Here is a 25406-nt window from a genome sequence, read left to right on the forward strand (position 1 = left end):
AAAGTAGTCTAGTTTGTCATTGCCCTGATGGGTGTTTCATTAGCATGTAATCAATTTTCAGCCCTTGGAAAATAGGAATTGACAGTGCAGTTTTGCAAACTAATCAACCTGCATCTTAACTGCCTCAGAGTTTTCTGGTATTTTAGGCTGGATCTGCAAATCCAGATCTACTCAGCCTACCTCCTGCTTTAACCACAGGGAGAAATTTCATGTTACTCAAGGAGTTACTGTATAGTGCTGTGTGTGGTTTCTCACCATGGAATGACCAGCTGCAAAAGCTAGTCTGGAAGGGGCAGTTTAATCTGACACTATAGGAGATGGATGTACCACCCAGACAAGGCTGTAGGATATAGTAAGGAACCTCACCCTGGATGGCAGGACAGCACATGTAGTAGCATCATTGCGTCTCCTACTCGGTTAGTCAGGGCAGGCCTTGCATCTGAATGTGAGGAATGGATACATTTTTTCCTGAAGGATTTTTGCAGTCAAAAATCTGGGATTCAACCTGGTTCTTAAATGAATGCTTGCTTTTGAGAGTACATCTCTGCTTCTTAGAACACCAAGATAATTTACTTGAGCATTGCCACTGACAAGTCAGATGTTTTCTGCAGCGGAGGATGAAATAGTTGAAAAGTAAGGCCATAGAAAATAGCTGTTAAGAAAGACCCAGACATGATTGTTCCAGGGCTTGGTTAAAGCTTCAGAGCTTTTCCTAATCAAGAAGACAGGTACTAACAGTCCTGTCTATTTTGTATAAATTCAGTTAATGAGTCTCAGATCAGCAACTGACGGCTGTCACATTTGCCAACACAAAGTGAGAGTAATAATCACTGTTGGATAGAATAAGCAAGGACAAGACTTGAATGGATGGTTGAGTGTTGTTCTTTGTTTTCCTCATTGCAGGCCAAGCTGGAAACATGTTACTAGGGTGCTGAGGGCTAAACTTCCACAGGGATTGCATCTCTTTGATGCTTTCCCTCCGATTACATGTTTCTGGGAGCAGAAGTAAGACAGCTCTTATGAAATGCCACCTTGGTAGTGCTTTTTTTCATTTACAGTAATGTCCTTTTGAAAATAGCCAGTAGTTTCTTCTTTTTTTAGTTTTCCAGTTTCAAAACTCAAACAAAAAAATATTTAGAGGAATTTCATTTGGAGACAACCCATTCTACCTTAAAATACCATTATAAATGCTTGTTGGATAGGTCAGCAACAGGAAAACTTCCTGCTGAAGGACTTGATTTTGCATCTGTTTGCAACTCTGATTGTCTGTGATGTAACTCTTGATGATTGGCTGTGTTAGAAGGAGCTGTGGCAAGGGAAAGGAAAATTACATGGCATTTAAAGCATCACTTTTCAGCTGTTTCCTCTCTTGATCTGTGTCATCCTGTTGGATTACTCTATCTTTGCTGTGGCCAATAGTCAATTTGTTGTGTAGCTTAGTCAATGTCTGGCCCAGGCAGGAATATCTAGGTGCTGCTATCATAAACACATCCTGAAAGAAAGGTCTAGAAAAAAAGTCACTTGAGTTTTCTATATTCTATATTTCTATATTCTTGATGCCTGTTATGGGCTTTTAGTATCTTTTCACTGTGGGAACTATGGTAATCTGTTTATTTAATGTAAGACAGTCATCAGAGTAAAACACGTTTAGCATGCATAAATTCTCACTCGGGCATTTTTTGCTGTAGCAGTGGAGCACCTCCCAGGGTGGTCAGAGTTATGATGGTGACCTGGAGGTGAGAAACACCTCATAACTCCTTAACGCCTCCTACCCTTTCCTTAGTCCCCTGGCAACAATGTGTCTTTTTTCCTAATATAATTTCCTTATAATTATTCACATTCCTTTTCTTGTTAATTATTATTATTATTAAAGGCAGGAATAGTAGCACCATTTATTAGGAAGATTTAGGAAGACTATTTACTTTTTCTATAGCAAGACCATCTTCAGTTTGTTGAGTTTGCTAAAATGTAATTGTATGGATTGAAGTGTCCTTTGCTGGCTGTCTGACTTAGGCTATGTCTAAAAAAAAAGACTTTAGTAATGCTGAACAACATAAACTAAAACACTAGTAGCAGCTTGCTGTCTGAGCTCTGTCCATGCTTGTAAGTCTGGGACTGCTCAAGTGAGGCAAGGAAGCTACAAAAAACGAAGTGTGTGATTGTGGAGTTAAGCTGTGTATCATAATGTCTGTGCCCAATGGGGTGAGTAATTCTCGTATTTTCTAACTTCTGAATGCTTCTTTTTGAGATGCTAATAATAGTCTGTTAACTTCCAATTGGTTTTTTCTGTAGCTAATTATATAACAACAAAAATGTGCTTGAATTTTAGAGATCTGTATGAAGGTCAGTCACTGTCATGAGCATCTTGCTAGTGAATATACAATCTTTATGTTGATATGTAGTTATAGTTTTATTTTTTATTTCTATTGTGGATGCATTTGTGACCTCTACCCTGTTGTACAAACACTGCAGTGTGGAACAAAGAAATAGCTGTCAGAACAAAAGGATTAAATTTTAAATAATAGTTTATGGGTAACACATAGATACAGTAAAAATAAGAATGAGTAAGCAATGGCCATCATTCTGAGCTGTGGTGGCAGGACACCAACTACCTGGTTGCTGTTGAGGACTCTTTACAGCTAATATGGCAGAGAGGAGTTTTAAGGAAAGGTGTGAAGAAGGACAGTGTGCTGGCTTTGGAAAGATTTACACGGAGCATGAGCTTGCAAAACAAGTAGAAAAAGGACAAAGCACAGGTACACCAAAAAAAAAGGAGTATCAGGACTTTTTCAGCAAGTGGCACAGCATTCGACTTTGTGCTATTATCTGAATCAGATGTGATGTAAAAGATTTTGTATCCTTGACTGAGCCAAGTTTGCTCCCCATCTTGCTTCTTGTAATAGTTTTAAACAGATCTGCTAGTTTTGATGAGTGTTGCCTACTGCTGATGTTGCCAAAATGCTAGGATCTCATCTGATCTCTTCATGTTTGTGTCACCTTCCAGCTGGATTTCAACAGTTTTAGGTACTTTGAGATGAGCCTTCCACAGCACAGGCTGCAGCAGCACATCCCCATGGGAATTATCTTGCATCCCGAACTCTGCCCTCTGCTTTTTATATTGTCCTCTGTGGAGTATTGCATCAAGTAGAGTTGCAGTCTTTACCTTCAGTGGCCAAAGTCCATGAAATCCAACAAATAAGATACTCAACTTTCGTTGTTGAAGTAGGTCTCTGCTGTGAGAGATGATTTATTTAGGCAGGAGACAAGAGTTTTTCTGAAGGACCCTGGAATAAACTAAGGACCAACACCTTCCTGGACTCTACTACTACCTGCCAGATAAGCCTGTGCTCATTTGCTCCAGGTATGGCTGTCCTGTCTTTGTGGAGCACATATGGAAGAGAGCCCAGGGCCTACATCGATCGGTGTGTGCTGGCTCCTATCTTTCCTCTTCAGGTTTAGCACACTTCTGGAGTGGGCTGTGTCCATACTTGGCCAAGGATTTGTGTGATAGCCAAGCAGCCATAACTGTTCAGGTTGGAGCAGGCAGCTGGAGATTTTTTAGTTTAAAATACCAGTGATAATAACTGAAATTTTGTAACTGTCCTGCCAGTCATGTTCTTGCTCTCTGTTGTGGGGAACAGCTTTGCTTATTTTCCAGGGAGCTCTGAAACAAGCTGCCACAGTTAGGCAGTAGATTCGGTCAGTAAAGTAGGAATGAGGCAAATGGAGAAGGGTGGTAAATCCCACCAACTGATGCAATGAGATCCCTCCCTTGAACATCTTCTCCCAGTTCTACACAACTGAGTGTCGTACTTCCAGCTACACTTTGATGAAGGGTAAAAACGTGCATGGGATCAAAATTAAGACATTCAGAGCCTGGTTCTTTTTTAAAGTAGTTTGTAAACTTTGTTACACTCAAAATCTTGTTTATGGGCAAAGAAGAAGGACATCTTATTTATATAGCTGAGAATTTAATGTTAGTGTTACTGAAATCTTAGTCTAAACATTATCATCAGACCAGATGTGATTATTACAGAAAATAAGAAGTACTTCTGTGTAAAAAAAAATATCATTACTAATAATAACAATGCAGTTAAAATTGTTGCATGCAAGCTTCTCAGTGTCTACTCCTTTTCTGGTATTTTGATCACCCTTCTTCTGGTCCTTTTGTTTTCCAAGGTTAATGGTTTCATTTTGCTGTCAATGGTGGTGTTGGTGGGAATGTTACAGCAAGTTGTCAGCATCTGGGGTCTTTCGCTCGGAAGGATAAGATGTCCATGTTGATGGTTTCTTCTCCACTCCAGGACCCACTTGGGAGTTTCTTCCATATGTTAGCTAACATACTTTCACATTTCACTTTCTTCATTGGTCTGGTGTTCCACATTACACCTGATGCTACTGTAGATGATACTTATTAAGTATGCTAGGTACTGCTATTCTCTTTTCTTTGTTACTCCTAAACCCAGTTTTGTCCAGCTCCCCTGTTTGCAGGTCTGCATTTCTCTAACTGGCCAGTGGTGAGATGTTTACAGCTGTGGGGTCTCTAATGTCAAGCCTGCACCCCATCTCTTATCATTCCTTGCCTTACTCTGCTCTCCCACATCCTAGGTCTCCTCAGGGCCTCTCTGTCATACCAGGCCTGTACTATATAATTAAGTAGCAGTTGTAAAACCATGATGATACTGTATAGAAACAAAAGAAATAAAGAAAATTAGCCATAGGCCCCTGGCTAATTAGAAAAATTGCTCATGCTCTACCCTACAAATGCTTTAAGGTGTGGGGAGCAGGGCAGGGTTTGTGCTGCTTCCTTCCAGTGCACTCTAGCTTTTTTTCAGTGTCACTTTTGGATTTTAATACAGTTGCAGATATTTATTCACAGGTGTCTCTTTGGATTATGTTAACTGAAATCTGTGCAACTGCCAGAACCAATTACCCTCAGATTGCCTTGTCAATGCCTTTGCTGCTGGATAAATGCTTTCATAGACTCATTTACAAAGGCTAATATTGCGTAAGCTTTGTTTCATGTTTAAGACTTTGATTTTTGTTTGGATCTGAGTAAAATTCTGCTCTGAAAATCTGTTTTAAATGTTGTAGTTTAAATCACATCTAATTAATATGTAGCATGGTGCTTGTAGCATAGGATGCTCTGTTGCCCATTGCCAAGCAATGACATGAGGGAGACAGGCCAGCTGCGTAATCCAGTGGTCTCAGTCGTGTTGTGGTGCTGGGGCTCCTAGGCTCTCTGCTCCGCTTTGCTACCAGCCCACTGTGGGATTTTAAAGGAAATGTCGTAACTCTTTATTTTCTCCACTTGAGTCATAAAAATTTGTATTTCAAAGTGAGGCACATTTTCTAAGCATAAAAATGTATCAGTCTGCTCATGTTTCTTCTCTTTTAATATGTATCTTCTGGAATAAAAATAATCCCTGATGCCTTGTTGTAACAACAGTTTTACATAGCTTAGCTTGTACAAACAGAAACAACACTGAAAGACTCAGCCTCGCATCTCTGCTACAGTTCGTTCCTTTCTGAAAAGGTTTCTTTTCTGAAAAGGTTTCTTTTCTGAATTCTTATTGTCAAGTCTTAACAAGTAATGGGGCTTTAGAAACAACGCTTGGGGATACTGGGTCAAAGTCATTATGGCTGCTTAATTGTTTAATACAGCAGATGGTAGAAATGGATATTTAATTTTCATAATGAAGGGGAATCATGAGAGGAGCCTAGGAATCTCTGTAGAGACTCGTGCTCCTTAAGGTGTTCCTAAGAGGTGTGGAAAAGGAGATGAACAGTAGATAATGTAATAAAGCTGGGCTTTTCTGTAGAAGGACTAGGAAAAGCAGATGAAAGCAGCAAGTGGCAGACTTGAAAAGCGAGCAGCAGTTCTTTGCTTTAGCATGTAGTTGTACCATGGGAGTCCTTGCTGTGGAAGTTGCATGTGCTAAAAAGGCACGTGGATTCCAAAATGGCTGAATACATTTATGGAGAAAAAGGTTCACTGATACGAAATAAAAAGGATAGCATTTATGTTTCCAAATCCATATGTCAAGCTGAGAGGGTATCCTGGAGAAAGCTCCATAGATACCTTCTTTTGAATACTGTTAGAGAGAGATACTTGGCTAGGCGGACCTTTAATCTGAGCTGAAAGGCACACCCTAATGTTCTTCTAAAGAAAATCAGTAAACCCATGGGAGCTTGCTCTCCCACCCGTTTACTTTCCTTCCCTCTTCTGTAGGATCCCCTTCTTTTCTTTACTTTTTCCAAGTAACTCCTCTGCTTTTTCCATCCATCCCATCCAGTGTTATCTGGGATCCATCCTGAAACTGTTCTTGCCAAGATTTCTAATGTTGTCTCCTTTGTTTGATTTATCAGCTCGCTCTCCCTTCTGCCTTCTGGGTTCTAAGTCTTGACTGTTCCTCAGCATCTTCTTGAAAGGATCCTCTTCATTTCTTCTCTCACTTTCTGTAAAGTTTTCATAAAGCTTTGGCACTGGTGCCCTTCTGTTATTCCTTAACCTTTGGGTAATCTCCCTTAGAAATACTCTGTAAGGCTCCCTGTCAGTAATTATTTCATTGTTTTCCTTAAAGCCTGTCATAAAAAAATTTCTGTTCTATGATGTGCTTGGACAGGCTGGCAGTAGTTAACTTCCCAGCTACTTATCAGTGTTTTCCATGTTTTCTCAACACTCGTGGCTTTGTAGGTATTGATCTGCTGTCTTCAGGCTTACTGTGACATGAGAGCATCTGGGCCAAGAACAGCCTTTCTGTGTGTTTGAGTAATGCACTAGAATCCCATGAGAATGACTTTTAGTTGTATCACAGGTAGTAAGAAGGTTAGAACCCAGTGTTTCTTCATGCTGATAAACTGCTGTCTTGTATTGTGAAAGTGATTGCCTTTCATTCAAGTGATTTATAGACAAAACACTGCTATATTCAGCTTTTGAAACAAACCATTGGAGCAAGCATTAATAAGCACATTCAATTTTTACTCTGCTTTGGTTAAATTAGGAAACAAGGTTTAGAAGGTTTACATTGGGTATGTTCTCGCTTCAGGGCCAAAGTGGACCTTCAGGAGGAAAGACAGTACCACTAAGGCCACCTAAAGCTGTATCTAAAAAACGGGTAAGATCCACAAATCCATGAGTCTTAAAAAATGTTTTTTCCATCTTTATCTGTGAGGTGCAAAGTGGATTCAGTCTGAACAATGGTTTGTTTTATGGAATTGGTAACATTTCTATTGATTTAGCAGTAAAGGGCTGCTCTAGATTTCCACTGAGAAGGGAATTACACTAGCAGGTTAGAATAAAAATGGCAGCTAAAGCAAGGGCACAATTTAGGTAAAATGCAATATGAAAGATTAAAATAAAATGTCTGGGTTGTAAATTCCAAAATATAAGCTGACGTAGACTGTGAGAAAAATGCCTGCTTGGTTTAGAAAATTCAAAACAGCCCATATTCACTTAATTAACAGAGAAATGCAAGCATTAGTGAAAGTAGCCTAAACTTCTTGACTGTTAGCCTCATGATAATGTTTTTATTATGGGCAAATAAATACTTAGAATACCTTGACTTAATCTCCTTTCCTTTTATTTAGCCCATTGACATAGATGGAAGGACAGTTTACATGCCTTTAAACAGTCATGGTGGTAAACAGCTCTTCACTTTCTTAGGACAAATCACAGTCTTGTTTCTTTTGACCCTTTAAAAGTGAAAAGTTATTTAGTTTTAAATCATAAACATAAATAAAAATGTTAAACCAACAACACTTTTGATTTGACTCACTAAGGAAATCACCCACTGAACTAATTGGCATTGAACCTGAGTATGACAAATGTCCTACAAGCAGGTGTACGTGCAGGGAGCATTAAATCACAAGTGTTCTGCCGCATTGGTCTTTTGTATATCAGAGCACCTGGCCTTCCTTGAAGCTTGCCTCATAACCGCTCCCTTGGGGGAAGAAAAAGGCTGCAGCCTGTATCTTTTTCTAGGTGCCTGGCATATGCAGGATTCTCTGTTACTTTCAGCCACTGCATATTTTTAAACAGCATTGTGCTTTTCACTTTTGTGGCACTCTGCAGATAGCAAAGGTTTGCTGGGTCCAGTCTCTGTACCTGCAGCCAGCTTTCAGTTATACCCTGGGCTCCTCAGCAGCTCTGTATGGCCATAAAGTTTAGCAGACCTGAGAGAACTGTATTTAAAAGAATGATTGATTTATTTTAAATCAATCCATTATACATTTCAAACTGAGGGAGAAATTTTGCCGGGAGCAGTTAAACACTTTAATCAGCAACTGTATATTATGGCAGTGTATTTGTAATGACAATTAATTGAAAATTGTCCCTGCAGTGAAGCATTTTCCTGTTAATGATATCATGACATCAACCTGTGCTCAGCCCAAAGAGAACAGCTCTCTGTGCTGGGAGAATGCAAACTGCTGGCCTTTGCAAGAAAATGGTTAACATTCCTCCAGGAGCTACATCCCTGCAGCTTTGTATCTTGAACTAATTTCTAAAGGTAGCTTATAGAACAGCACTTCAGAAGTTATTGCAGGTCTTTGACTTGTGCCCTTGAGTAGTCCTGGTGTTACATAGCCAAAAGAAACAGAATTGCCAACCTTTAAACTGAAATGGAAGTAGAATTACTTGAGTTTTTGTTACTGGAGTTACTCCAGTTTCATTACCGGCCAGAAATTATCTTCAGACAGCAGCTCCTCTGACCTACTGAACCCTTGCTGGCAAGTGTGTGCACATTCAACAGTCTTCAGATTTGGGCCTGCCGTTTGGGTTTATCTGCTGTGCTCAAAGCACAGGTAGAAGGGGGAACACTGTTTTCAACTCCTTGCCCCATGACTGCAGAAATGCTACTTTGGGAGGGAGCAAAGCAGTCACAGTCTTGGTGCACTAATGGGTTTGTCATTCCTGTGCTAGGATGAAGATGTCTCCACTGAAGTGGGAGAGGGGTTAGATGAATGGGCAGCAGCAAAGACTCTAGTTAAACCCCCAGATCAACTGGAGCTGACTGAAGCTGTGAGTAAAACAGTGCCTGTAGTTGTCATGAGATGTGTACGAAACTGTAAACCAAAGCCTACCTCTTACCTGTTTGTTTTGGAGAAAGTTCTGCAAGAGTAAAACTCCAGTACTTGCTAAAGCAGTGTCTGCAGCATAAACTGAAATGGCTGTCAGCTGCAGAACAGGGAGAACGTGCTTTGAAACACAGTTCTGGGCTTAAGACAATGTAACTACGTGGAGTTGATCCATGAGGGGAATGGGGCCAAGGCTTCACTCCAATAAGAAGGACCCCAGAGGCAGCCCCGAGCTTTTCACGTGCCTCGGTGTGATACACAGGACAGGGAGGTGTCCTACAGTTTTAAGGCCATTTATTTTCAGCTTGGTTTAGTAGGATTGCAGTCGGTCACCCTTCCAACTGCAGTTGTCTCTCTCTTCTCAATGTCTTCTAAAAGTCTAGCATTTCTCCCTGTCCTCCAAGTAGCTCTCAAAGGGAAGCTATACTTACTTCCCCTGACACAGGCAGTGAAAACAGTTAACACCAGTAGTGGTTTTGTTTCCACTGGTTGGTCCTGGAAGCACTGCTACTGAGCTTATTGTTTATTTTTGGACCATTTATGTTTCAAGACACAGGTTGTGCTTCTTGCCTTTTAGAATGCAGCTAGAATTTTTTAATTCCTACCATAGCTTAGGTAAGAATTAACATGCCAGCTAAAGAAATCAAGAAAGCCCATTGAAATACTATGGTAGGAAGCAGAATGACTGTTCTGGATTCTACTCTGAGCTAGCTTGGCTCCAAGCATTGTTCTTGTAGAGGCATCAGCTGCACACGAGGTAACTGCAGTGAACTGAACATCATAGAATTGAGCATAAACCTGGTGATTTGTGTATGCTGCACATTGTATTCATAGTGGACCTTATTTACAATATTATTTTGTTTCCATTCCAAAGGAATTAAAAGAGGAATTTACACGCATCCTGACAGCTAATAATCCCCATGCTCCACAGAATATCGTCAGATACAGCTTTAAAGTAAGTGTGCGATGACCTGTAAAATCAGGATGAGATTTTTTTCAATTAAGTGTTTTTGTGTTTTCCTTTGATTTATAACCAGGTAAATTTCCTTTTAATGTGGCTTTTTGTTGTTACATACTTACTGCCAATGGTTCCTAAAGGTTCTTTTGCAGAGGGTAAAAGTCTAAAAGCATCGACGTATTTATTCAGAAATAGGATGTAACAATTACTCAATAAAATCTTGACAATGAACGTAATTAGTGCAGCTAATCTCAGGTGGTAACTTTTTGATTCTGTGGTGGTCAAAGAATAAAAGGCAATGCTTTACTCAGTCTGTAAGACAGTCATGCCTCAGTATCCTCACATCAAGATTCAGTTGTTTGAATTCTAGAAGAGCTCAGAAATGTGCTTTGTGAAATCACTGACAAGAGCTCTATTCATGATGAGTAGGAGTGAGCAGGGGAGGGTGGAGTGAGCTGGGGAAGGTGCATCAAAGACTTCGGAAACATCCAAGAGTCACACCTTCACATTTTTGTGTGAAGAGCACACACTGCATTACCCTGTGTCATAGTTTAACCCCAGCCGGTAACTAAGTACCACGTAGCCATCGCTCACTCCCCCCTCACCTGGAGGGATGGAGTGGAGAATTAGAAAAGCATGTAAAACTCAAGTGTTGAGATAAGAACAATTTAATAAGTAAAGCAAAAGCTGTGCATGCAAGCAAAGGAATTAATTTACTGCTTTCCATCGTTAGGCAGGTGTTCAGCCATCTCCGGGAAAGTAGGGCTCCATCATGCATAATGGTTAGTTGGAAAGACAAATGCTATAATGCCTAATGTCCCCTCCCTCATTCTTCTTCCCCTAGCTTATATATACTCAGCATGGCATCATATAGTATGGAATACCCCTTTGACTAGTTTGGGTCACCTGTCCTGGCTGTGTTCCCTCCCAGTCGCCTGTGCCACTCCAGCCCTCTCACTGGCAGGGCCTGAGAAACTGAAAAGTCCTTGACTTACTATGAATATTACTCAGCAATCACCAAAAACATCAGTGTCCTGTCAACATTGTTCTCACACCAAATCCAAAACACAGCACTGCGCCACCTACTAAGAAGAAAATTAACTCTGTCCCAGCTGAAACCAGGACACCCTGAAGCAACCTTCTCCTGCTAGCATGTACAGCTAGCAACACTGGCTGCCGCAGAGGGAGGGTGGAATGATGGCTTTGCTGCCCACTTCTCCCTTGGAAGGGTTATGCCCTGTTGCATTATCTGTATGAGTCTGACACACGGCTAAGTGGGGGGAAGAGCCCTCCTGTTGAGTCATGAGGTTCAGAAAGGACCCCCTTGGTTTCTAAACTCCTTCTCAGAGAGTCTAGGTGTGGCTAGTTCCAATCCTAGTCTCAAACTTGGTCAACAGTGTAGGTCTAAAGGTTTATATGTACAACTACTTATCAGAGTCAATGCTTGCCTGTCAGAGCCCTCTCAAGGACTTTCACTGAAACACTTTCACAAAGCTGAAAAAATGTATGATTTATTAAGATGACAGATACAACAAATTCAGAATTGCTGTTCATAAATGCACTGTAAAAATTGAGCTTGAGGTAAGAGTTCAGTGCTTGTGTTAACAAGACTTTCCTGGGTAACATCCATCATAGTCAGAGGCACAAGTTTTGCCAAAGAGGCATCCCTGCCTGGGGGGGAGAGATCCAGGCTTATCAACCTGTCCACTAGTTGGAATTCTCATCCTCAAAACAGAGGATTCTAAATGCCAGATTGATACTCATGGTGAGGTGGGACGGAGTCAATCATTGTGTGCCAACTGGCCCTCAGCAAGGATTGTCAGTTCTGGAAGGCCAGTGGAGCCCAGTGTTTCAACTGGATGGAGGATTTGGTACAGAAGTATGGAGGTCTTTCTGGCTTTACTCAAGCAAGACGGGGCTGTGAGGCCCCCGCCTCACCCCAGGCATCACTCAGCTGATTGTGAGTGTTAGACTGCACCCAGTATATCCGCTTTGTGAGATAAGTATGGCGCCCAATTCAAATCCCACTGCTCCCAACTGACTCACAGCTTCTGTATTTGGCACCAACAACTCCAGTGTCCCACAGCCCCCATGAAAGAAAGGACACATGGACAGCTCCTCTAGTTCTGGCATTGGATTATCCCCAACATTAGGCAAGGAACGGACAACTAGGTGAAATATTCCTGAACCTGTCTCGTTTGTGTGATACTGTAACTACTTTGACCAACCACTACATGAGATCACCAGAGAGAGGAAATCAGTCTTGTGGAAGCAAATAAGGTCCCTTTCTCTTCTATTTGGTGTTGTTGTTTTCATATTTATAGGACAGAAACAGGTGATGATTGCTCCATATTTTCAAATTGTCCACAGCAACTGAAGTGGGCTTGATGCTATGCTGTGATTGGTACAGAAAGCAGTCATATTTTTAAGAAGAAACTGTTGAAGCATCTGTGGTCTGCAGTGGCTTCTGATTGCTTTTAGGTGCAGCTCAAAACCTTAATACATAGTTTGAACCTAGGTGTGTGCCTGCACTGTACAGTAGTCAACAAGCAAATGTCAATCAAGCTAGGATCAAATAGGTGAATTAGTACACCTGGGCATGGTGCTAGAAGCCTGTACAGTCTCCAGATTAGAGCTGCTCTCTACCTATGGTGCTGCTCTTGTATAGGTACAGCAACTCATTCAGGGATCTCAGCGCAACAGGATTTGAGAATCTCTTAGCGAGTGCTGTGTAGTAGAAGTCCACTAGAACTATACTTAAACTCCTTTGCTGTGGTAGTGGTGGAGAGCTAGAGGTTTCAAGTTCTTGCTTCTTTTTGTTGTATTTTTAATTTATGGTTCTCAGTGTCCTGAGATAGAAATACCTGCTGGAAGAAATTTGGTGTGAATGTGCCAATAACAAATAGTAAACATAAAAAATAATATCAGTAAAAAAATATCAGTATGGATCTTTTTAGCTTTAGCAATTTAGGGTACATAGTATTTCTGGTTCAAAGTATTTTTTCTCTGTGCTGATTTTGTTGGTTTTTTCCTCTTTGTAGGAACGAGCATACAAGCCAATAAGCTATGTGGATCAAACGGCCATTCACTTCTCTTTGAATGGAAACATGATACTCAAAGATTCAGATGAAGGCAGGCGTCAGAGTATCAGATTAAGCACTGCAGCAGGTAGGTTTAGTATCTGAAATCACAATTAATTACAACTAGGCACTGGTACGTATTCAACATGGGAGAATAATGTTGATGATGATAAGGGATCATGCTTCATGACCATATAATCAAACAGCTCCTATTTTGGCTTGCATCCATCTCAGAAAACAAAACCAGAAAAAACAATCAGCCAGATGTCTGACACAGTGTAGAAAATGGTGCATACTTTTTGAGCTGGATAAACATTAACACTGAAATTTATGGAGCTATTTAGTGTCTTTTAAACATCTTCCAGTACTGTTAGTTGGACATACATGTCTAAACTCCTTAGCCTGCTTTGAAAGTTTCAGCCATAATTTAAAGTATTCAAGCAGAAATGTTTGGAAGCTGGGTGATCATTCAGAAAATTACCATATGTGTAACTAACTCTTACACTCTTACCAGAATGTCCGCTTCTGGACAATGTGAGATACAACATACTGAACTAGCTGGACCTTTGATCTGAGCTAGTATCACCATTCTTAAGTTTTCAGGCAAAAAGACACCTTAATTAGAGCTGAAAAGCTGTGTTGTTATTAAAGAGTTCTAGGTTTGCATTTTCAGCAAGGTAAGATGTACTGCCTAGGGATTCTCTTGTATTTCTGCTGTTTGTTAAAGAGAAGTTGTGTCACAAAGAGTGTCCTTTCAAGGTTATAACTGTCAGGCACAATGATACCACTGGATAAGCACCTGAGAATAGTTGTTACTTGCAGCTTCTGAGGGTCAGTACCTCTCTTATTTTACACTGAACAAAATGTGCATGATGATTTGAAGTAGGACAAAATGCTGAATGGCATCTTCGATGCCATGAAAGCATGGATTGTTGTTGTTGGCAGTGCTTTTCAGAGATTCCAAACCAGCCAGTTTCAAGCAGCTTGATGCCAGCATTACTACACACTCAAGGCTGGAACTGGAATGTAGACATCCATTATTCTCTAACAAGACTAGTATATTCATTTTTATCCATATAGACAAGAAAAAAAACATGTGCCTTGCAAGCATTCTTCATGGTTGTACATAATTGCAGCCACTTTTGGAGGGAAGAAAGGTCGAGATCTGAAGGGATACCCAGAAACAAAGCTACTCAGACCAGAAGTGGATTTCAGAACTTTGTTTTGAATCAAAATAATTTTTTTTATTCCAGTCCAGCCAGAATTACTGCAGTTTCATTCTAGTAATAACATTGTTTCCTTCTGTGGCCTTGAGCAAACAATGACCCTCTAAACTGGTGATGAGTTACTGTGTGGTCTAATGAGATAGCATTAGGAAAGAATGCATCTGTATATTAATGCTTCAGAAGATAGAAGGATCTGCAGAATATGGGATAGTATGTTCTATCATCCTGGACTTATTCACATATCCTTTCTGTCAGCAGCAGAGGCTCCTGTTGAGACTTCCGCAGTAACAAGTGAAGAGGCAGAGATTAAAGAAAGCACAGAAGATGTTCAGGTAATTCTCCATAGTCAGGTGAGAACTGTCCCTTTTATTTTTAATATTAGATTTGAAATTCCTTTATTATAAAATGGGCTTGCTGAGAAGCTTCTGTGATTGATTCTTTTGTGCCTCAGATGTCTCTCCTATAGGTGAGATCCTGCAGATTCTACTGAACAGCTGGGTTCCTCTTGCCATTTTTCAGTTTGGAGAAGCTGTGTAGGGGGATGAGGTCCCTCACACCAGATCTGTATTTATCCAGATAGTATATCAACATACAGTGTAATTTGCTGGGATCTGGAATATTTCTGGACAGTATGTCCATTTCTGAAAGAGAAACTGGTGAAAAAAAATGTGGAGGCATGAAAGCAGCAGGCAGAATTATCTGAAATAAGCAATGCCCCGATGTAAAGGCAGTTGGCTGATTAGGAAAAGAGTAAACTGTGAGAAGTTTGTTCTTATCCACATAGTTCCAGGCCATGGAATGAACTTCAGACTAATTTCAGGTAAATCTCACTGTCTAGTAAGGAAATGAAAACACAGGGTAGTGGGACTATAACAGTGTTCTGGTCTCCGAGTTCAATTTATCCAAGATGTTATATTATCTCGTTCGTGTCAGGCTTTGTTTTAAAGTAACTTCATTTTCCATATTCCTGTTTAGATACCATTCCAGAATCTCCTTGCTATGATTGCTCAAAGTCTCCTAATTTCCATCTTAAATACTGAGTTTTCAGTTACAGTCTCCCTCACTAGGCAGCAGAAATCCAGCTGTTAAGTGCTTCTGAAGAAGGAAAGAGATGTCTGTTTTTTTATGGGTGGAGTCACTGCTCTGTTTTCTTGCAGGCTGCAGGAGAGGAAGAGGCAGAGGGGTCAGGAACAGCGGAAGTAGATGAGGCAGCAGAGGCTGAAGAGCCTTCTCCTCCAAGAGTGAAGGAGCAGAAGCTTGCAAACCAGTTCAACTTCATTGAGAGAGCTTCAAGGACAGTCAACAACCCTGTGCGGGTATGCTGCCATTTCCTTCAGTGACTTGGAGGATCCTTCCTTTGGGAGGGCATGTGGATCATCTGTGTTTGTGTCATATCCTGTGATCACTATTAAGAGAAAAACCCAGTCTTTTACTACGGTAAAATATCTGGGGTGATGAAAATGGTCACAGAAAAATTCTTGCCTCATGGACTTTTACACAGCCTGCAAGTTTGGTGCTACTGTAAATCCTTAAACCTCTACTTAGATATAACACTTTCCATGTCTATTTTCTCATCAGAGAAAGTATGGAGCAACAGTTAGGGTAGCAGCTGAGGTCTTGGAATCCGTGAATTCAATTTCCTTTTGCCACAGAGTCCTTTTGTGGCCTTGTACTTCAATTCTTACCCATGGACCAGGGATATAAGTGCCCCTATATTAAAAGGATAAAGGTATTTACACTTGTATTAAGCACAGGAACTACAGTAACAGACCCATGTAAGTATGACAAATCTTTACTGCTGCTACATGGTACATCTCCCACTCTGTGCATGCACTTTCCAGACCATACAGACCCAAGGCCTTTTCTTTCCCTAAGCTTTTTGCTGAGCCTGCAGCCATCCCAATGAGTGTGGCTTTACAGGGCCTTCTGACCAAGCAATACTGGCGATGTTGGCTCCTGGCTAAGTGCTCAAAAAGGAGCTTTCTGAATCAGAGATACAAGTTTCAGAGAGAAAATTCTCTTGTTTTCCTGGCTGCCCTGGAATCAGAGCATATATAGTTTCTTCAGAGGGCCTTCTTGCCTTCTTTCAGCCATTACACATAAAGTGAGATGTCTTTACATCTGATGGGCTTGGAGATATTAAGAGTTACTGTTTTGCCAGAGCTACTATCTCCCAGAAGGAATACCATCTCTGCCGACTAGTAGAGTCAGACGATGTCAGGAGAGTTTATCCAACAGTGGAGAGCTTACTGCAGAGTCTCATCTAAGATTCTGCATCTTTCAAAAATCCCTGCTGAGGCCACGGAATTTGTTATTTCTCTGTCCTCAGATCTGCATATTCTCTTCCCATTGATTTTACTGGGAGAAGCTTGTGTGCCTCTGTGTCATTCTGCCTTTGAAAGCAGAATATAGACCTTAAATAGCTGTGCAGTACTGCTGCGTGCTGTACAGGATGTGCAGTTTCCACCTTTGAGACTGCTTCATTTCAGAGGTCAGTGAAATGCTACAGACAAATTCTTGAAAATGTCCTGACACAACAAAAAGAAAATGCTGTTCCATGAAATGGATGTTTCACAGAAATATATTAATGTATTTCAGAATGATGATGTAATGGTGATAAAAATATTTCAGTAACATCAAAAAATTATTTATAGGTTATAATTCTGTTGAACTATTTTGTTTTGACTGCTGTACCCAAGTGGGTTTTTAATACGTAGGTCAAGACTGTTCAGATTTGGTAGGATATCATAACTGATACCATAATCGGTAGCAGAATGTTTCAAATGGTAGAGTGGAACAAACCATTTCAACTCCTTCAAAATTAAATACTGAAATTAAATATTTTAAGTATGTGGAAAAAAATCAGAAGGTCTTGTGAACTTCTTTTTGGTCCACAAGAAAATCTATTTGTAGTTGCACAATCATCGATAATGTTTGTGCAGTGCTCTAGGAGTCATTTGGGTGTTGAATTAATCCTAGATCAATGTTATTCTAACTACCTGCTATGAGAAGGCTGTTTCCACAGCTGGACTATGTCACTACAAAGAGTTTCAATGCAAAGATTGTGTGTCTTTATGTTTTTTTCTTTATTCAGGAAAGAGCATGTCAGTCGGAGCCTACACCTTACAAAAATTTCTCAGCCACTGCTAACCAGGTATATCCTTTTCACTTTTAAAGCATTTTTTAGAGTAGGAAACTGAGATATGAGAAAGGAAAAAAAAATTGCAGTGTTTGCATTCCTTGCAGTGGAATGAACTCCCATGCTGTGGCTCTGATCTCTGGTTTAAATCTGAGTGCAAACTAGTGGGCCCCCTTTTCTGCCTTAATGGCTGAACTTGCAGTAGTTTATATTTCTAGGGTCAAGTGTCTTAGTTTAGCTGCTTTTAATTTATCTATTGCTTGCCAGCCACCCTGGCCAGTCTGCTTTAGAGACTCTTAAATGAGTGGAAGTTGGGAAACCACAGTGTGAAAATGGTTCTAGACTCGGCAACAGCTGGGCTGCAGCTTGCAGGCACTGAATTCTCTCGGTATATGGCTCTCTGAGGAGGGGATTGTCCTGTTGCTGAAGATCTTCCATCACTGTGTGGTGTGTGAGCTAGAGTCCTGGTTTTCACTGGTATAGAGTTGATTTTTTTCTTGGTGGCTGGTATAGTGCTGCTTTTTGGATTTGGTGTAGGAATAATATTGAAAATATAGTCATGTTTTGGTTGTTCCTTGCTTTAGATCAAGGACTTTCTGGGTTTCCCATACTCTGCTGGTGGGCAGGTGCGTGGGAGGCTGGGTGGGAGCACGGCCCGGAGAGCTGACCCAAACTAGCCACAGGGGTATTCTATACCGTATGATGTCATGCTCAGTATATATAAGCTGGGAGAAGAGGAAGGAGGGGGAGGGGTGTTTGGAGTTATGGTGTTTGTCTTCCCAAGTAACCATTACACGTGATGGAGCCCAGCTTTCCTGGACATGGCTGAACACCTGCCTGCCCATGGGAAGTGGTGAATGAATTCCTTGGTTTGCTCTGTTTGCATGCACGGCTTTTGCTTTACCTGTTCAAACTGTCTTTATCTCAACCCATGAGTTTTCTTACTTTTACCCTTCCGATCCTCTCTCCAATCCCACAGTGGGAGGAGGGGGGCAGAGTGAGCGAATGGCTCTGTGGGCCTTAGTTGCCAGCTGGGGTTAAACCATGACAGCTGGCTATTTAAGAGGAGCTGTGGTTATTTAGAAGGGGGCAGGTCTGATGTCTCAAAATGCAGGAATAAAATAATGAAAAAGCACTTAGAACATGTCTGTGTGCTAGCTCCACTTTAAGCACTGTGTTTAGAGAGCGGAGACTTCTGAAAATTTCATGCAGCTGTGAATTTATAAGGGTTCATACATATTTGGAAGTGTTCTTAAGCTGATATATGCAACACTGTGTTTTTTTCTTTGTCTAAGTTTAGTTGTAGGTAAAATAGGGTTTCTAAAGTCTGAAGCTGAACCCAATGAGAACTATAGAATAAGGAACATGAAAGGCCTGTTGCAGTAGACTTAGCTCTGTTTTACATAGTGGGAATGTGCCTGTTTATCCATGATGAAGAACTGTATGGTATTTTCTCCATCTCTTAAAAATGTAAAAAAAATTATTTTGCATTACATTTTACATATTAAATGTAGCCGATTCTGCTAATTAATTCTCACAGATAATTACAAAATGTATGTGTGTTTGTCACTGATACAATATTGTTTCAAACCAGTGTACTGGACTGGTGTTGAAAATACTGTTTCATTACCAGTGTACCACAGAAACACCCAGGAGAAAGTATAAGGTAATGGCAGCAACTGTAAAAATGCTGTAATAGGAAAGTGATAGGAAGGGGAGTGAAGGTGCCACTGTCAAGCTGAAAACTACAATCCAGTCTATTCCTGAACTTGAAATCACAGAGTAATTGTCCTGAGATCTTCCCTCCCTCCAGCTGGAGTTTCCTTTCATTTTTTCTGGCAGTGAGATGACTTGACAGTTAGAAAGAAAAGAACTTATTAAGATACTCAGGTGGTTGTTAAAATTTTGCATTAAATGTTTGAAAACCAAGAGGAAAAGTATTGCCTTGTTTTCTGTTTATCCTGTTGAATATTTGCATGGTTATAAAAAAATGTTTTAATGTAAGCTCTTTGTTTTAGCTCTTTTTCCTTCTTGTTCTTCCTTATGCTCACAATTTCCTATTCCAAGATTTTCTGTTCTGCTCCTTCTGCTGCTGTTCTCATCTTATCTCCTTTGTCATTTCCCTGATATTTGGAACATCTTTCAGTCTCATTTTTACCTGCAAATTTACAACACAATGCAGGTTTTTTGCTAAAGGTTTCTGCTACTTTTCTTCATTCCAATGTACTAGTCTATATTTTGTGTTTGAATCATACTCCCACTCCTAAAGCTGATGTGTCAGAATTAGGTTGCCTTTTGTTTTGTCCTGAAAGTAATATAACTGCTTCAGATACAGTACTAGCACTCTAATACTAATGAATAATTCTTAAGTAGAAAAACTACTTTTGGATCTACTGAAGTAAGACATTTGTGGCATGTGGCATACCATAAGATGTAAAACTGCTCTCGGTTTCTGTTTGATCATATGCTGCAGAGTTGGAGTCCAAGATCTAAATTGTGTTTAGCAGCTACAATTTAATTTTCCCACATCACATAAGAAATGTCATAAAGCAGGTGTTTAATGCATGTTTCCTATTAAACACTGGTAAATTAGTTAAACAGAAAGTCCTACAAGAAAGATATGGAGTCAAAGCACCAAGCAGAGTGTTGGAGGGAGGAGAATGTTAAGAATACAATAATGTGTTCTTAAGAAGACATGCCCCATCAAGCTTTAAAAATCCTGGGCTTCAATCCTCCGCTTTTTGTGCAACAATCCAGTTCTCTTCAGCTGATTCCAGTGGCAGTGTTACTGTTGTGAGACTATCATATTTTTGTGGTGGCATAGATGGCTGTTTTCTGGAGAATGATCAGGTCCCGATAAATCCTGCCTCTGTCTGTTTCTCAGTGGGAGATCTATGATGCCTATGTGGAGGAGCTTCAGAAAATGGAAAAGTCAAAAGAAAAATCAAAAGCTCAAATAGCAAAGAGAGAAGAGGAGAAGAAGAAAGTAAGAAAGTTAACCTCTCTAGAGTCACAGGTACGTTTCATAATGCTGGAAGAGCCCTGCTCAGAGTGGTGGTGGATGCATCCGTAATGCAAGTCAGGTGAAATTTAACAAGTTGTGCTGGCTGTGTAGCTAGTTGTCTGAGTTGGCAAATAGCAACTCTAAGAAATGTAAAACCTAATTTTTTTCTAGGAACTGTATTTCCAAAACAGGATTTCCATTTTGCTATACTTTTTGTGGGAATACAAAACAGTGTGAAGCCATAGTCTTCTCTTCAGTCCTGATTTCCAAATGAGATTTACAGCTTTTTTTTGGTGTACATTATTATGTTTGTGTCTCATTTTTTATTCATATGAGGGATAAAAGAATGGAATAAGTACAAACACTGTGACTTTGCAAGGAATTCTAGGTGATGCAGAGGTGTTAGGTACAATCTTCCAATATGAAAAACGAGGAAATTTAGGGTTCTTTCAAAATGTCACTGAAGCACTGTGGTGAAACACATTTCACTATTTTTTATTATTTTAATGATAATGTTAAAGAATTATAATTTATATAGTTTCTAGTTAAATACATATAAATGGTATATAATATACAACATATAAAAGTTAATAATATTTAATTGAAATCAAAGCCTACATACTTAACATTGAATAATTTTTCTGGGAGGCTTGACCTAATTTGCAGAGGGATATTTGATGCATTATGCATTAATTTAGTTGGAAAGTGACAGAAAAGTCTTTCTGTGGTGTTTGAAGTGCTATGCCACGGCCAGTAATTATAAAGCATGGTGATACCTCAGTCACAGTGATGTGATCATGCCAGCAGGGGGTCAGCCACTCTCAATTCTGTGGAGTAGCAGAGTGAATGGCAAAGGCTGCTGTACTGGAGTAGCCTCCGTTAGTCTGTCTTCTCAGAGTAGCAGGTGTCAGAACTCCTGCCAAGCTCCAGGCTGGTGTTGTGATCTTGCTGTAAGGGCTGAAGTGACTGCTGATCCAGGCTGCTGTGTCAGGAATAGCCTAGGAGTGCCTTGCAGGAATGACACAGTCTGTTCTGCTAAAGTGACAATATCTCCATCTTAAAAATGTGATCCCACTTCAAGCATTGCGAATACAATATGACAACCCTGAAAGATTTTCTTCATGTTCCAGAATGTTTTCAGGGGGTTCAAGAAGTTTCTGTTAGAGTTTAACAGAGTTTGACCTATAGGGAATTGTGGGTGGTTCTTTCCCTCCCAGTCTATGTTAAACCATTTAGAGGCAAACTGAAATAATTTCTGTAATGACTGGAGCAAAATGCACTAAGAACTGTAATACAGAAACATGGAAGTCAGTTCATAGCTTGCCCCTAGAATAGGCATATACCAACATAACTAACATATATCAATGTAATACAAGCTGGCTCATGAAACTGGCTTTCGCACTTTCATACCATATGGCTGATTCAGCTTTAGAGGATTGGACTGGTTTAGCTACCCCAGCAGCACCGTGCCATCAAAAGCCTTATAGTATAAACAGAAAAGGAACATGTTCTGACAGGTTTCTTCCTGTGAATTGTGCCATTGAAATTCACAGTCCTTTTGAAAACTAATAAACCTTTCACCTGAGTATGTTTTGGAGAATTAAGTCTGAAGTTGACATTATAATTATGGGCTTAAAGGGTGGATTGCAAAAAGCTGATAAGGAAAATGAAATAAAAATTCTACCAATGAAACCATATTGTAAAACCCTGCTGCATGCTCCACTGACAGCAGTAGGAAGTTGAAATCCAGGCGCCCATGATCCCTCCCTGTGGTGCTTTGCTTTTCACTCTTAGCACTTTCCAGGGAGCTTGCAGGGAAGCCAGAAAGTCAATACACTGAAAAAGTGAAAGGGAAAGCTTTTTATTCAGAGACAGAGTCCCAGATTGAGGCTCTCTGCAAGGCTGGTGGACCAGCTTGAAGTGTATGAAAAACCTGCTGAAATTTCCAGTCAATAACTTGAAAAATGCAACCTGAAGTAAACCAAGGGTAAAATCAGACTTAGAACAGGCCTTACATCTGGTCATGTATAGGTCTATGGAAATTAAAGGTTGATGGCTGCGGAATCTATACTTATGATCTCAAGTCAGCAAATGGAGAAGTGGGTTTTATGGACCTTCCAACTTACAGGTTACATATGTTGGATCACACATAGCAATTGAAACAGAGCTTTTCCAGCTCTCCACAAAACACTTTCTGATAATGCCTTTGATCATTGCTGAAAGGGAACTGTGAAACACTGAGCAGGAAATGTGGCTGATCTGGATAGAGAATGCATTGACTAGAAGTGGCAATTGATTTTCACCTGTGTTTCCATCATGCTAAGTACTAGGAAGAAAAAAACTGTGGTAACTACTAAAGATAGCAGTGGATTCAACCCAAAGGGAAGAATAGAAAATGAGTGGGTATTACCACAAGAGGATCTCTGATGGAAGCTTTTGCTATGGTAGGAGGCCATGAAAGAGAAGATCCAATGACTAGAGCCACAGGTGGAGATGATGGTAGGGGTCAGATGAGGATTTGAAAACATAATGGATGAAAAGAAAGAGAAAACAGTGCTGGTAATGAACAAGAGGTTAAGAGAACAGGTAACTGGGAGAGGGAGAACATGATCTATGAAAGAATGTGGCCAAAGGCAGAGGAGGGCAGAGGAGTGGAAGGGAAGGGAGGGGAGGGGAGGAGGAGAGAGCCTTGACAGTAGGGTAGAAGAGCCTTACTTGGGGAAAAGAAGTAGAATGAAGCCATGTACTGCAATGAAGAATGAGAAGAAGCAAGGAAGCTGTGGTTTGGCAGAGCAGAAGGGAGGCAACCAACAGGAAAAGGAATGGATGTAACCAGGGATTTTAGAAGAAGGAAGGATGAAAATGATATGAAGAATAATGTGAGTGAGTAGAAGTCAGAATGACAGAAAGAATTTGACAAGACTGTGATGAGGAACTCTTGGAAATCTCGGTGTGTCCGTTACTCAAATGGATCTAAAGAGAACAGCATGCGCTGCTTCTGAGAGCAGTGATGCAATATATGAAACTTTTTCTCAGTTTTAAATGTGGCAGCAAACAGAACATGGAGAACACAGAATACCAAAGAGGAAAGGTACTAAATTTTCTGAGCTGAAAATAGTTGGAATTGGAGAGAACTAAGCAGAAGTCTTGTATCTGCTTGTCCTGTTCTTGCTGTTCCTGACCCATCTGCTTAGGACTGATTACAGAGAGGACTGTCGCCTTGAGATACTCTTGGTCTGATACAGTACAACCCTCCTAATGTTGTGTGAGTGTAGAAATTACAGTATCTGAGGTAGAAACAAAATGCAAAGAGCTTAATGCAATTAAGTTGATACAGGCAGGCACCTCTCACCCTGAGATGACAAAGCATGAAATAACAAGCCTGGTAGAAAGGATTTTTAATTAATCTATCTAAAGAGGAGTGGAGCTATGTAATTGGAGTATAACAAGGATATATTATAGGTAGGAGTGGTAAAAATGGTTCCCCTAGCCTGACATTTAACAGTGTATGAGACAATAGAATTAATAGGGAGCTAAAGAATGGAGAATTTAGAGTAAATATGAAACAGAATAAAATAATACATGTTTACCAAAGGTAGTCTGTGTCCAAGTAATCTCATCATTTTCTTTGATAAGAGAAAACTTTGGTTTCCCTTAACAAGAAAAGTACAATAAATGTAATCTAGCTGAAATTCTGTGAAACTATTGCTACAGTGTGATTAAGAAATACTTAGATAAACTATAAAAGTTATTAGTACAGATTGGGAGGGACTGGTGGAGAGGAAGACTGTGCATTTTGGAATATCAAAGAATCTTTGATAAAGTGAGGGCTTACAGTTCGAAATGACAGGGAGAAACATGAGTGTATCAGGTGGTGGTGAGTTGTGAGGTGGCTATGAGAAGACAAGTACATTGCTGGAATATATTGTGTGAGGGACAGCAGAGAAATACTATCTGTTATGTAAGACAGGGTGATACCTTATGTGGAGTAGTACAGGGTTATGTATTTTTGATCACCCCTTTTCAAAGATGATAGATTACAAACCTGCATAGATATGGAAAATAATATAAGAAATGGAAAGCTCAAATACAAAAGACTAAAAAAAAAAAATCTTAGCATATTTATCTGGTAACACAAAGGTAGAGAGGGAATCTGAGGTAGATAACAGAGAGTAAGAAGAATTACTAAGGCAGAGGATAGTGTTGACAGAAATACAGACGGATGTGAACCAGTTAGGAATATGTTAAAGGTGGAACTTAAGGCACTGGAACAGTCTCTAATTTCCTCTGAAGCAGAAGTGGTTGAAGGGTTTCTTTAAAAGTCCAAACAGAATTTATACTTAACAGAAAAAAGTGCATTCCTGAATCATGTGAGGTTCTGTCTGATTTGTGTATTTCGCTATAGCGTTACCTCTTTGAGATGCCCAGTGAGACAGCCTAGCCCACAGGATCATAATTATCATTTGGAAACTCCTGAAGGACCATAGTTATTTTTGAAATAACAGCTGGAATCTTAATGCAATTAACCTTCACATCTTATCACCTGCTCCTGGTCACCCCTTGGAGTGGATGAGTTGTTACCAACTCCCTTGTCTTCAATCTGCTGTTTACAATGTATCAGAATTAAGTAAACAGTGAAAATTAACAGATGAGTGCAATACTGGAAATTAATGACTACTTGACAGGATTCAACCTGGGGGACTTCATTTGGGATTTGCAGTGGGTATTTGCAGTGCATGGAGGTGTTGGCTGGGCAACAGATGGCAACACCCCTGCACCATGCTTTTTTCTTTGCAAGCCGAAAGTTCTTCTAGTCACAGTATATGTATTGCCAGAGGTATGAACGGCACTGCATTAGTTTGAGGGTGAGGTTTGTTGTCGGGATATTCAGTTATACACCAGCAGAAGCCTTTTCATGCTT

General features: G+C 40.2%; 1 protein-coding gene across 6 annotated transcripts in view; it reads left to right on the forward strand.

Moving 5' to 3' along the window:
- Positions 1-25406, forward strand: part of DNAI1 (dynein axonemal intermediate chain 1) — a 151123-nt gene that overhangs the window by 4131 nt on the left and 121586 nt on the right. For 2 of the 6 annotated variants that reach the window (XM_080371158.1, XM_080371155.1), the window contains exons 2-9: positions 7050-7118; positions 8924-9022; positions 9953-10033; positions 13078-13204; positions 14598-14674; positions 15500-15658; positions 17437-17496; positions 20366-20497. In XM_080371158.1, coding sequence (XP_080227284.1) covers positions 7050-7118; positions 8924-9022; positions 9953-10033; positions 13078-13204; positions 14598-14674; positions 15500-15658; positions 17437-17496; positions 20366-20497 — 804 coding nt within the window. The remainder of the gene's footprint in view (positions 1-7049; positions 7119-8923; positions 9023-9952; positions 10034-13077; positions 13205-14597; positions 14675-15499; positions 15659-17436; positions 17497-20365; positions 20498-25406) is intronic. The other 4 variants (XM_080371159.1, XM_080371156.1, XM_080371157.1 and 1 more) reach the window with 3 other exon arrangements.

This window comes from Falco punctatus (assembly GCF_963210335.1).
Source record: "Falco punctatus genome assembly, chromosome: Z".
NCBI lineage: Eukaryota > Metazoa > Chordata > Aves > Falconiformes > Falconidae > Falco > Falco punctatus.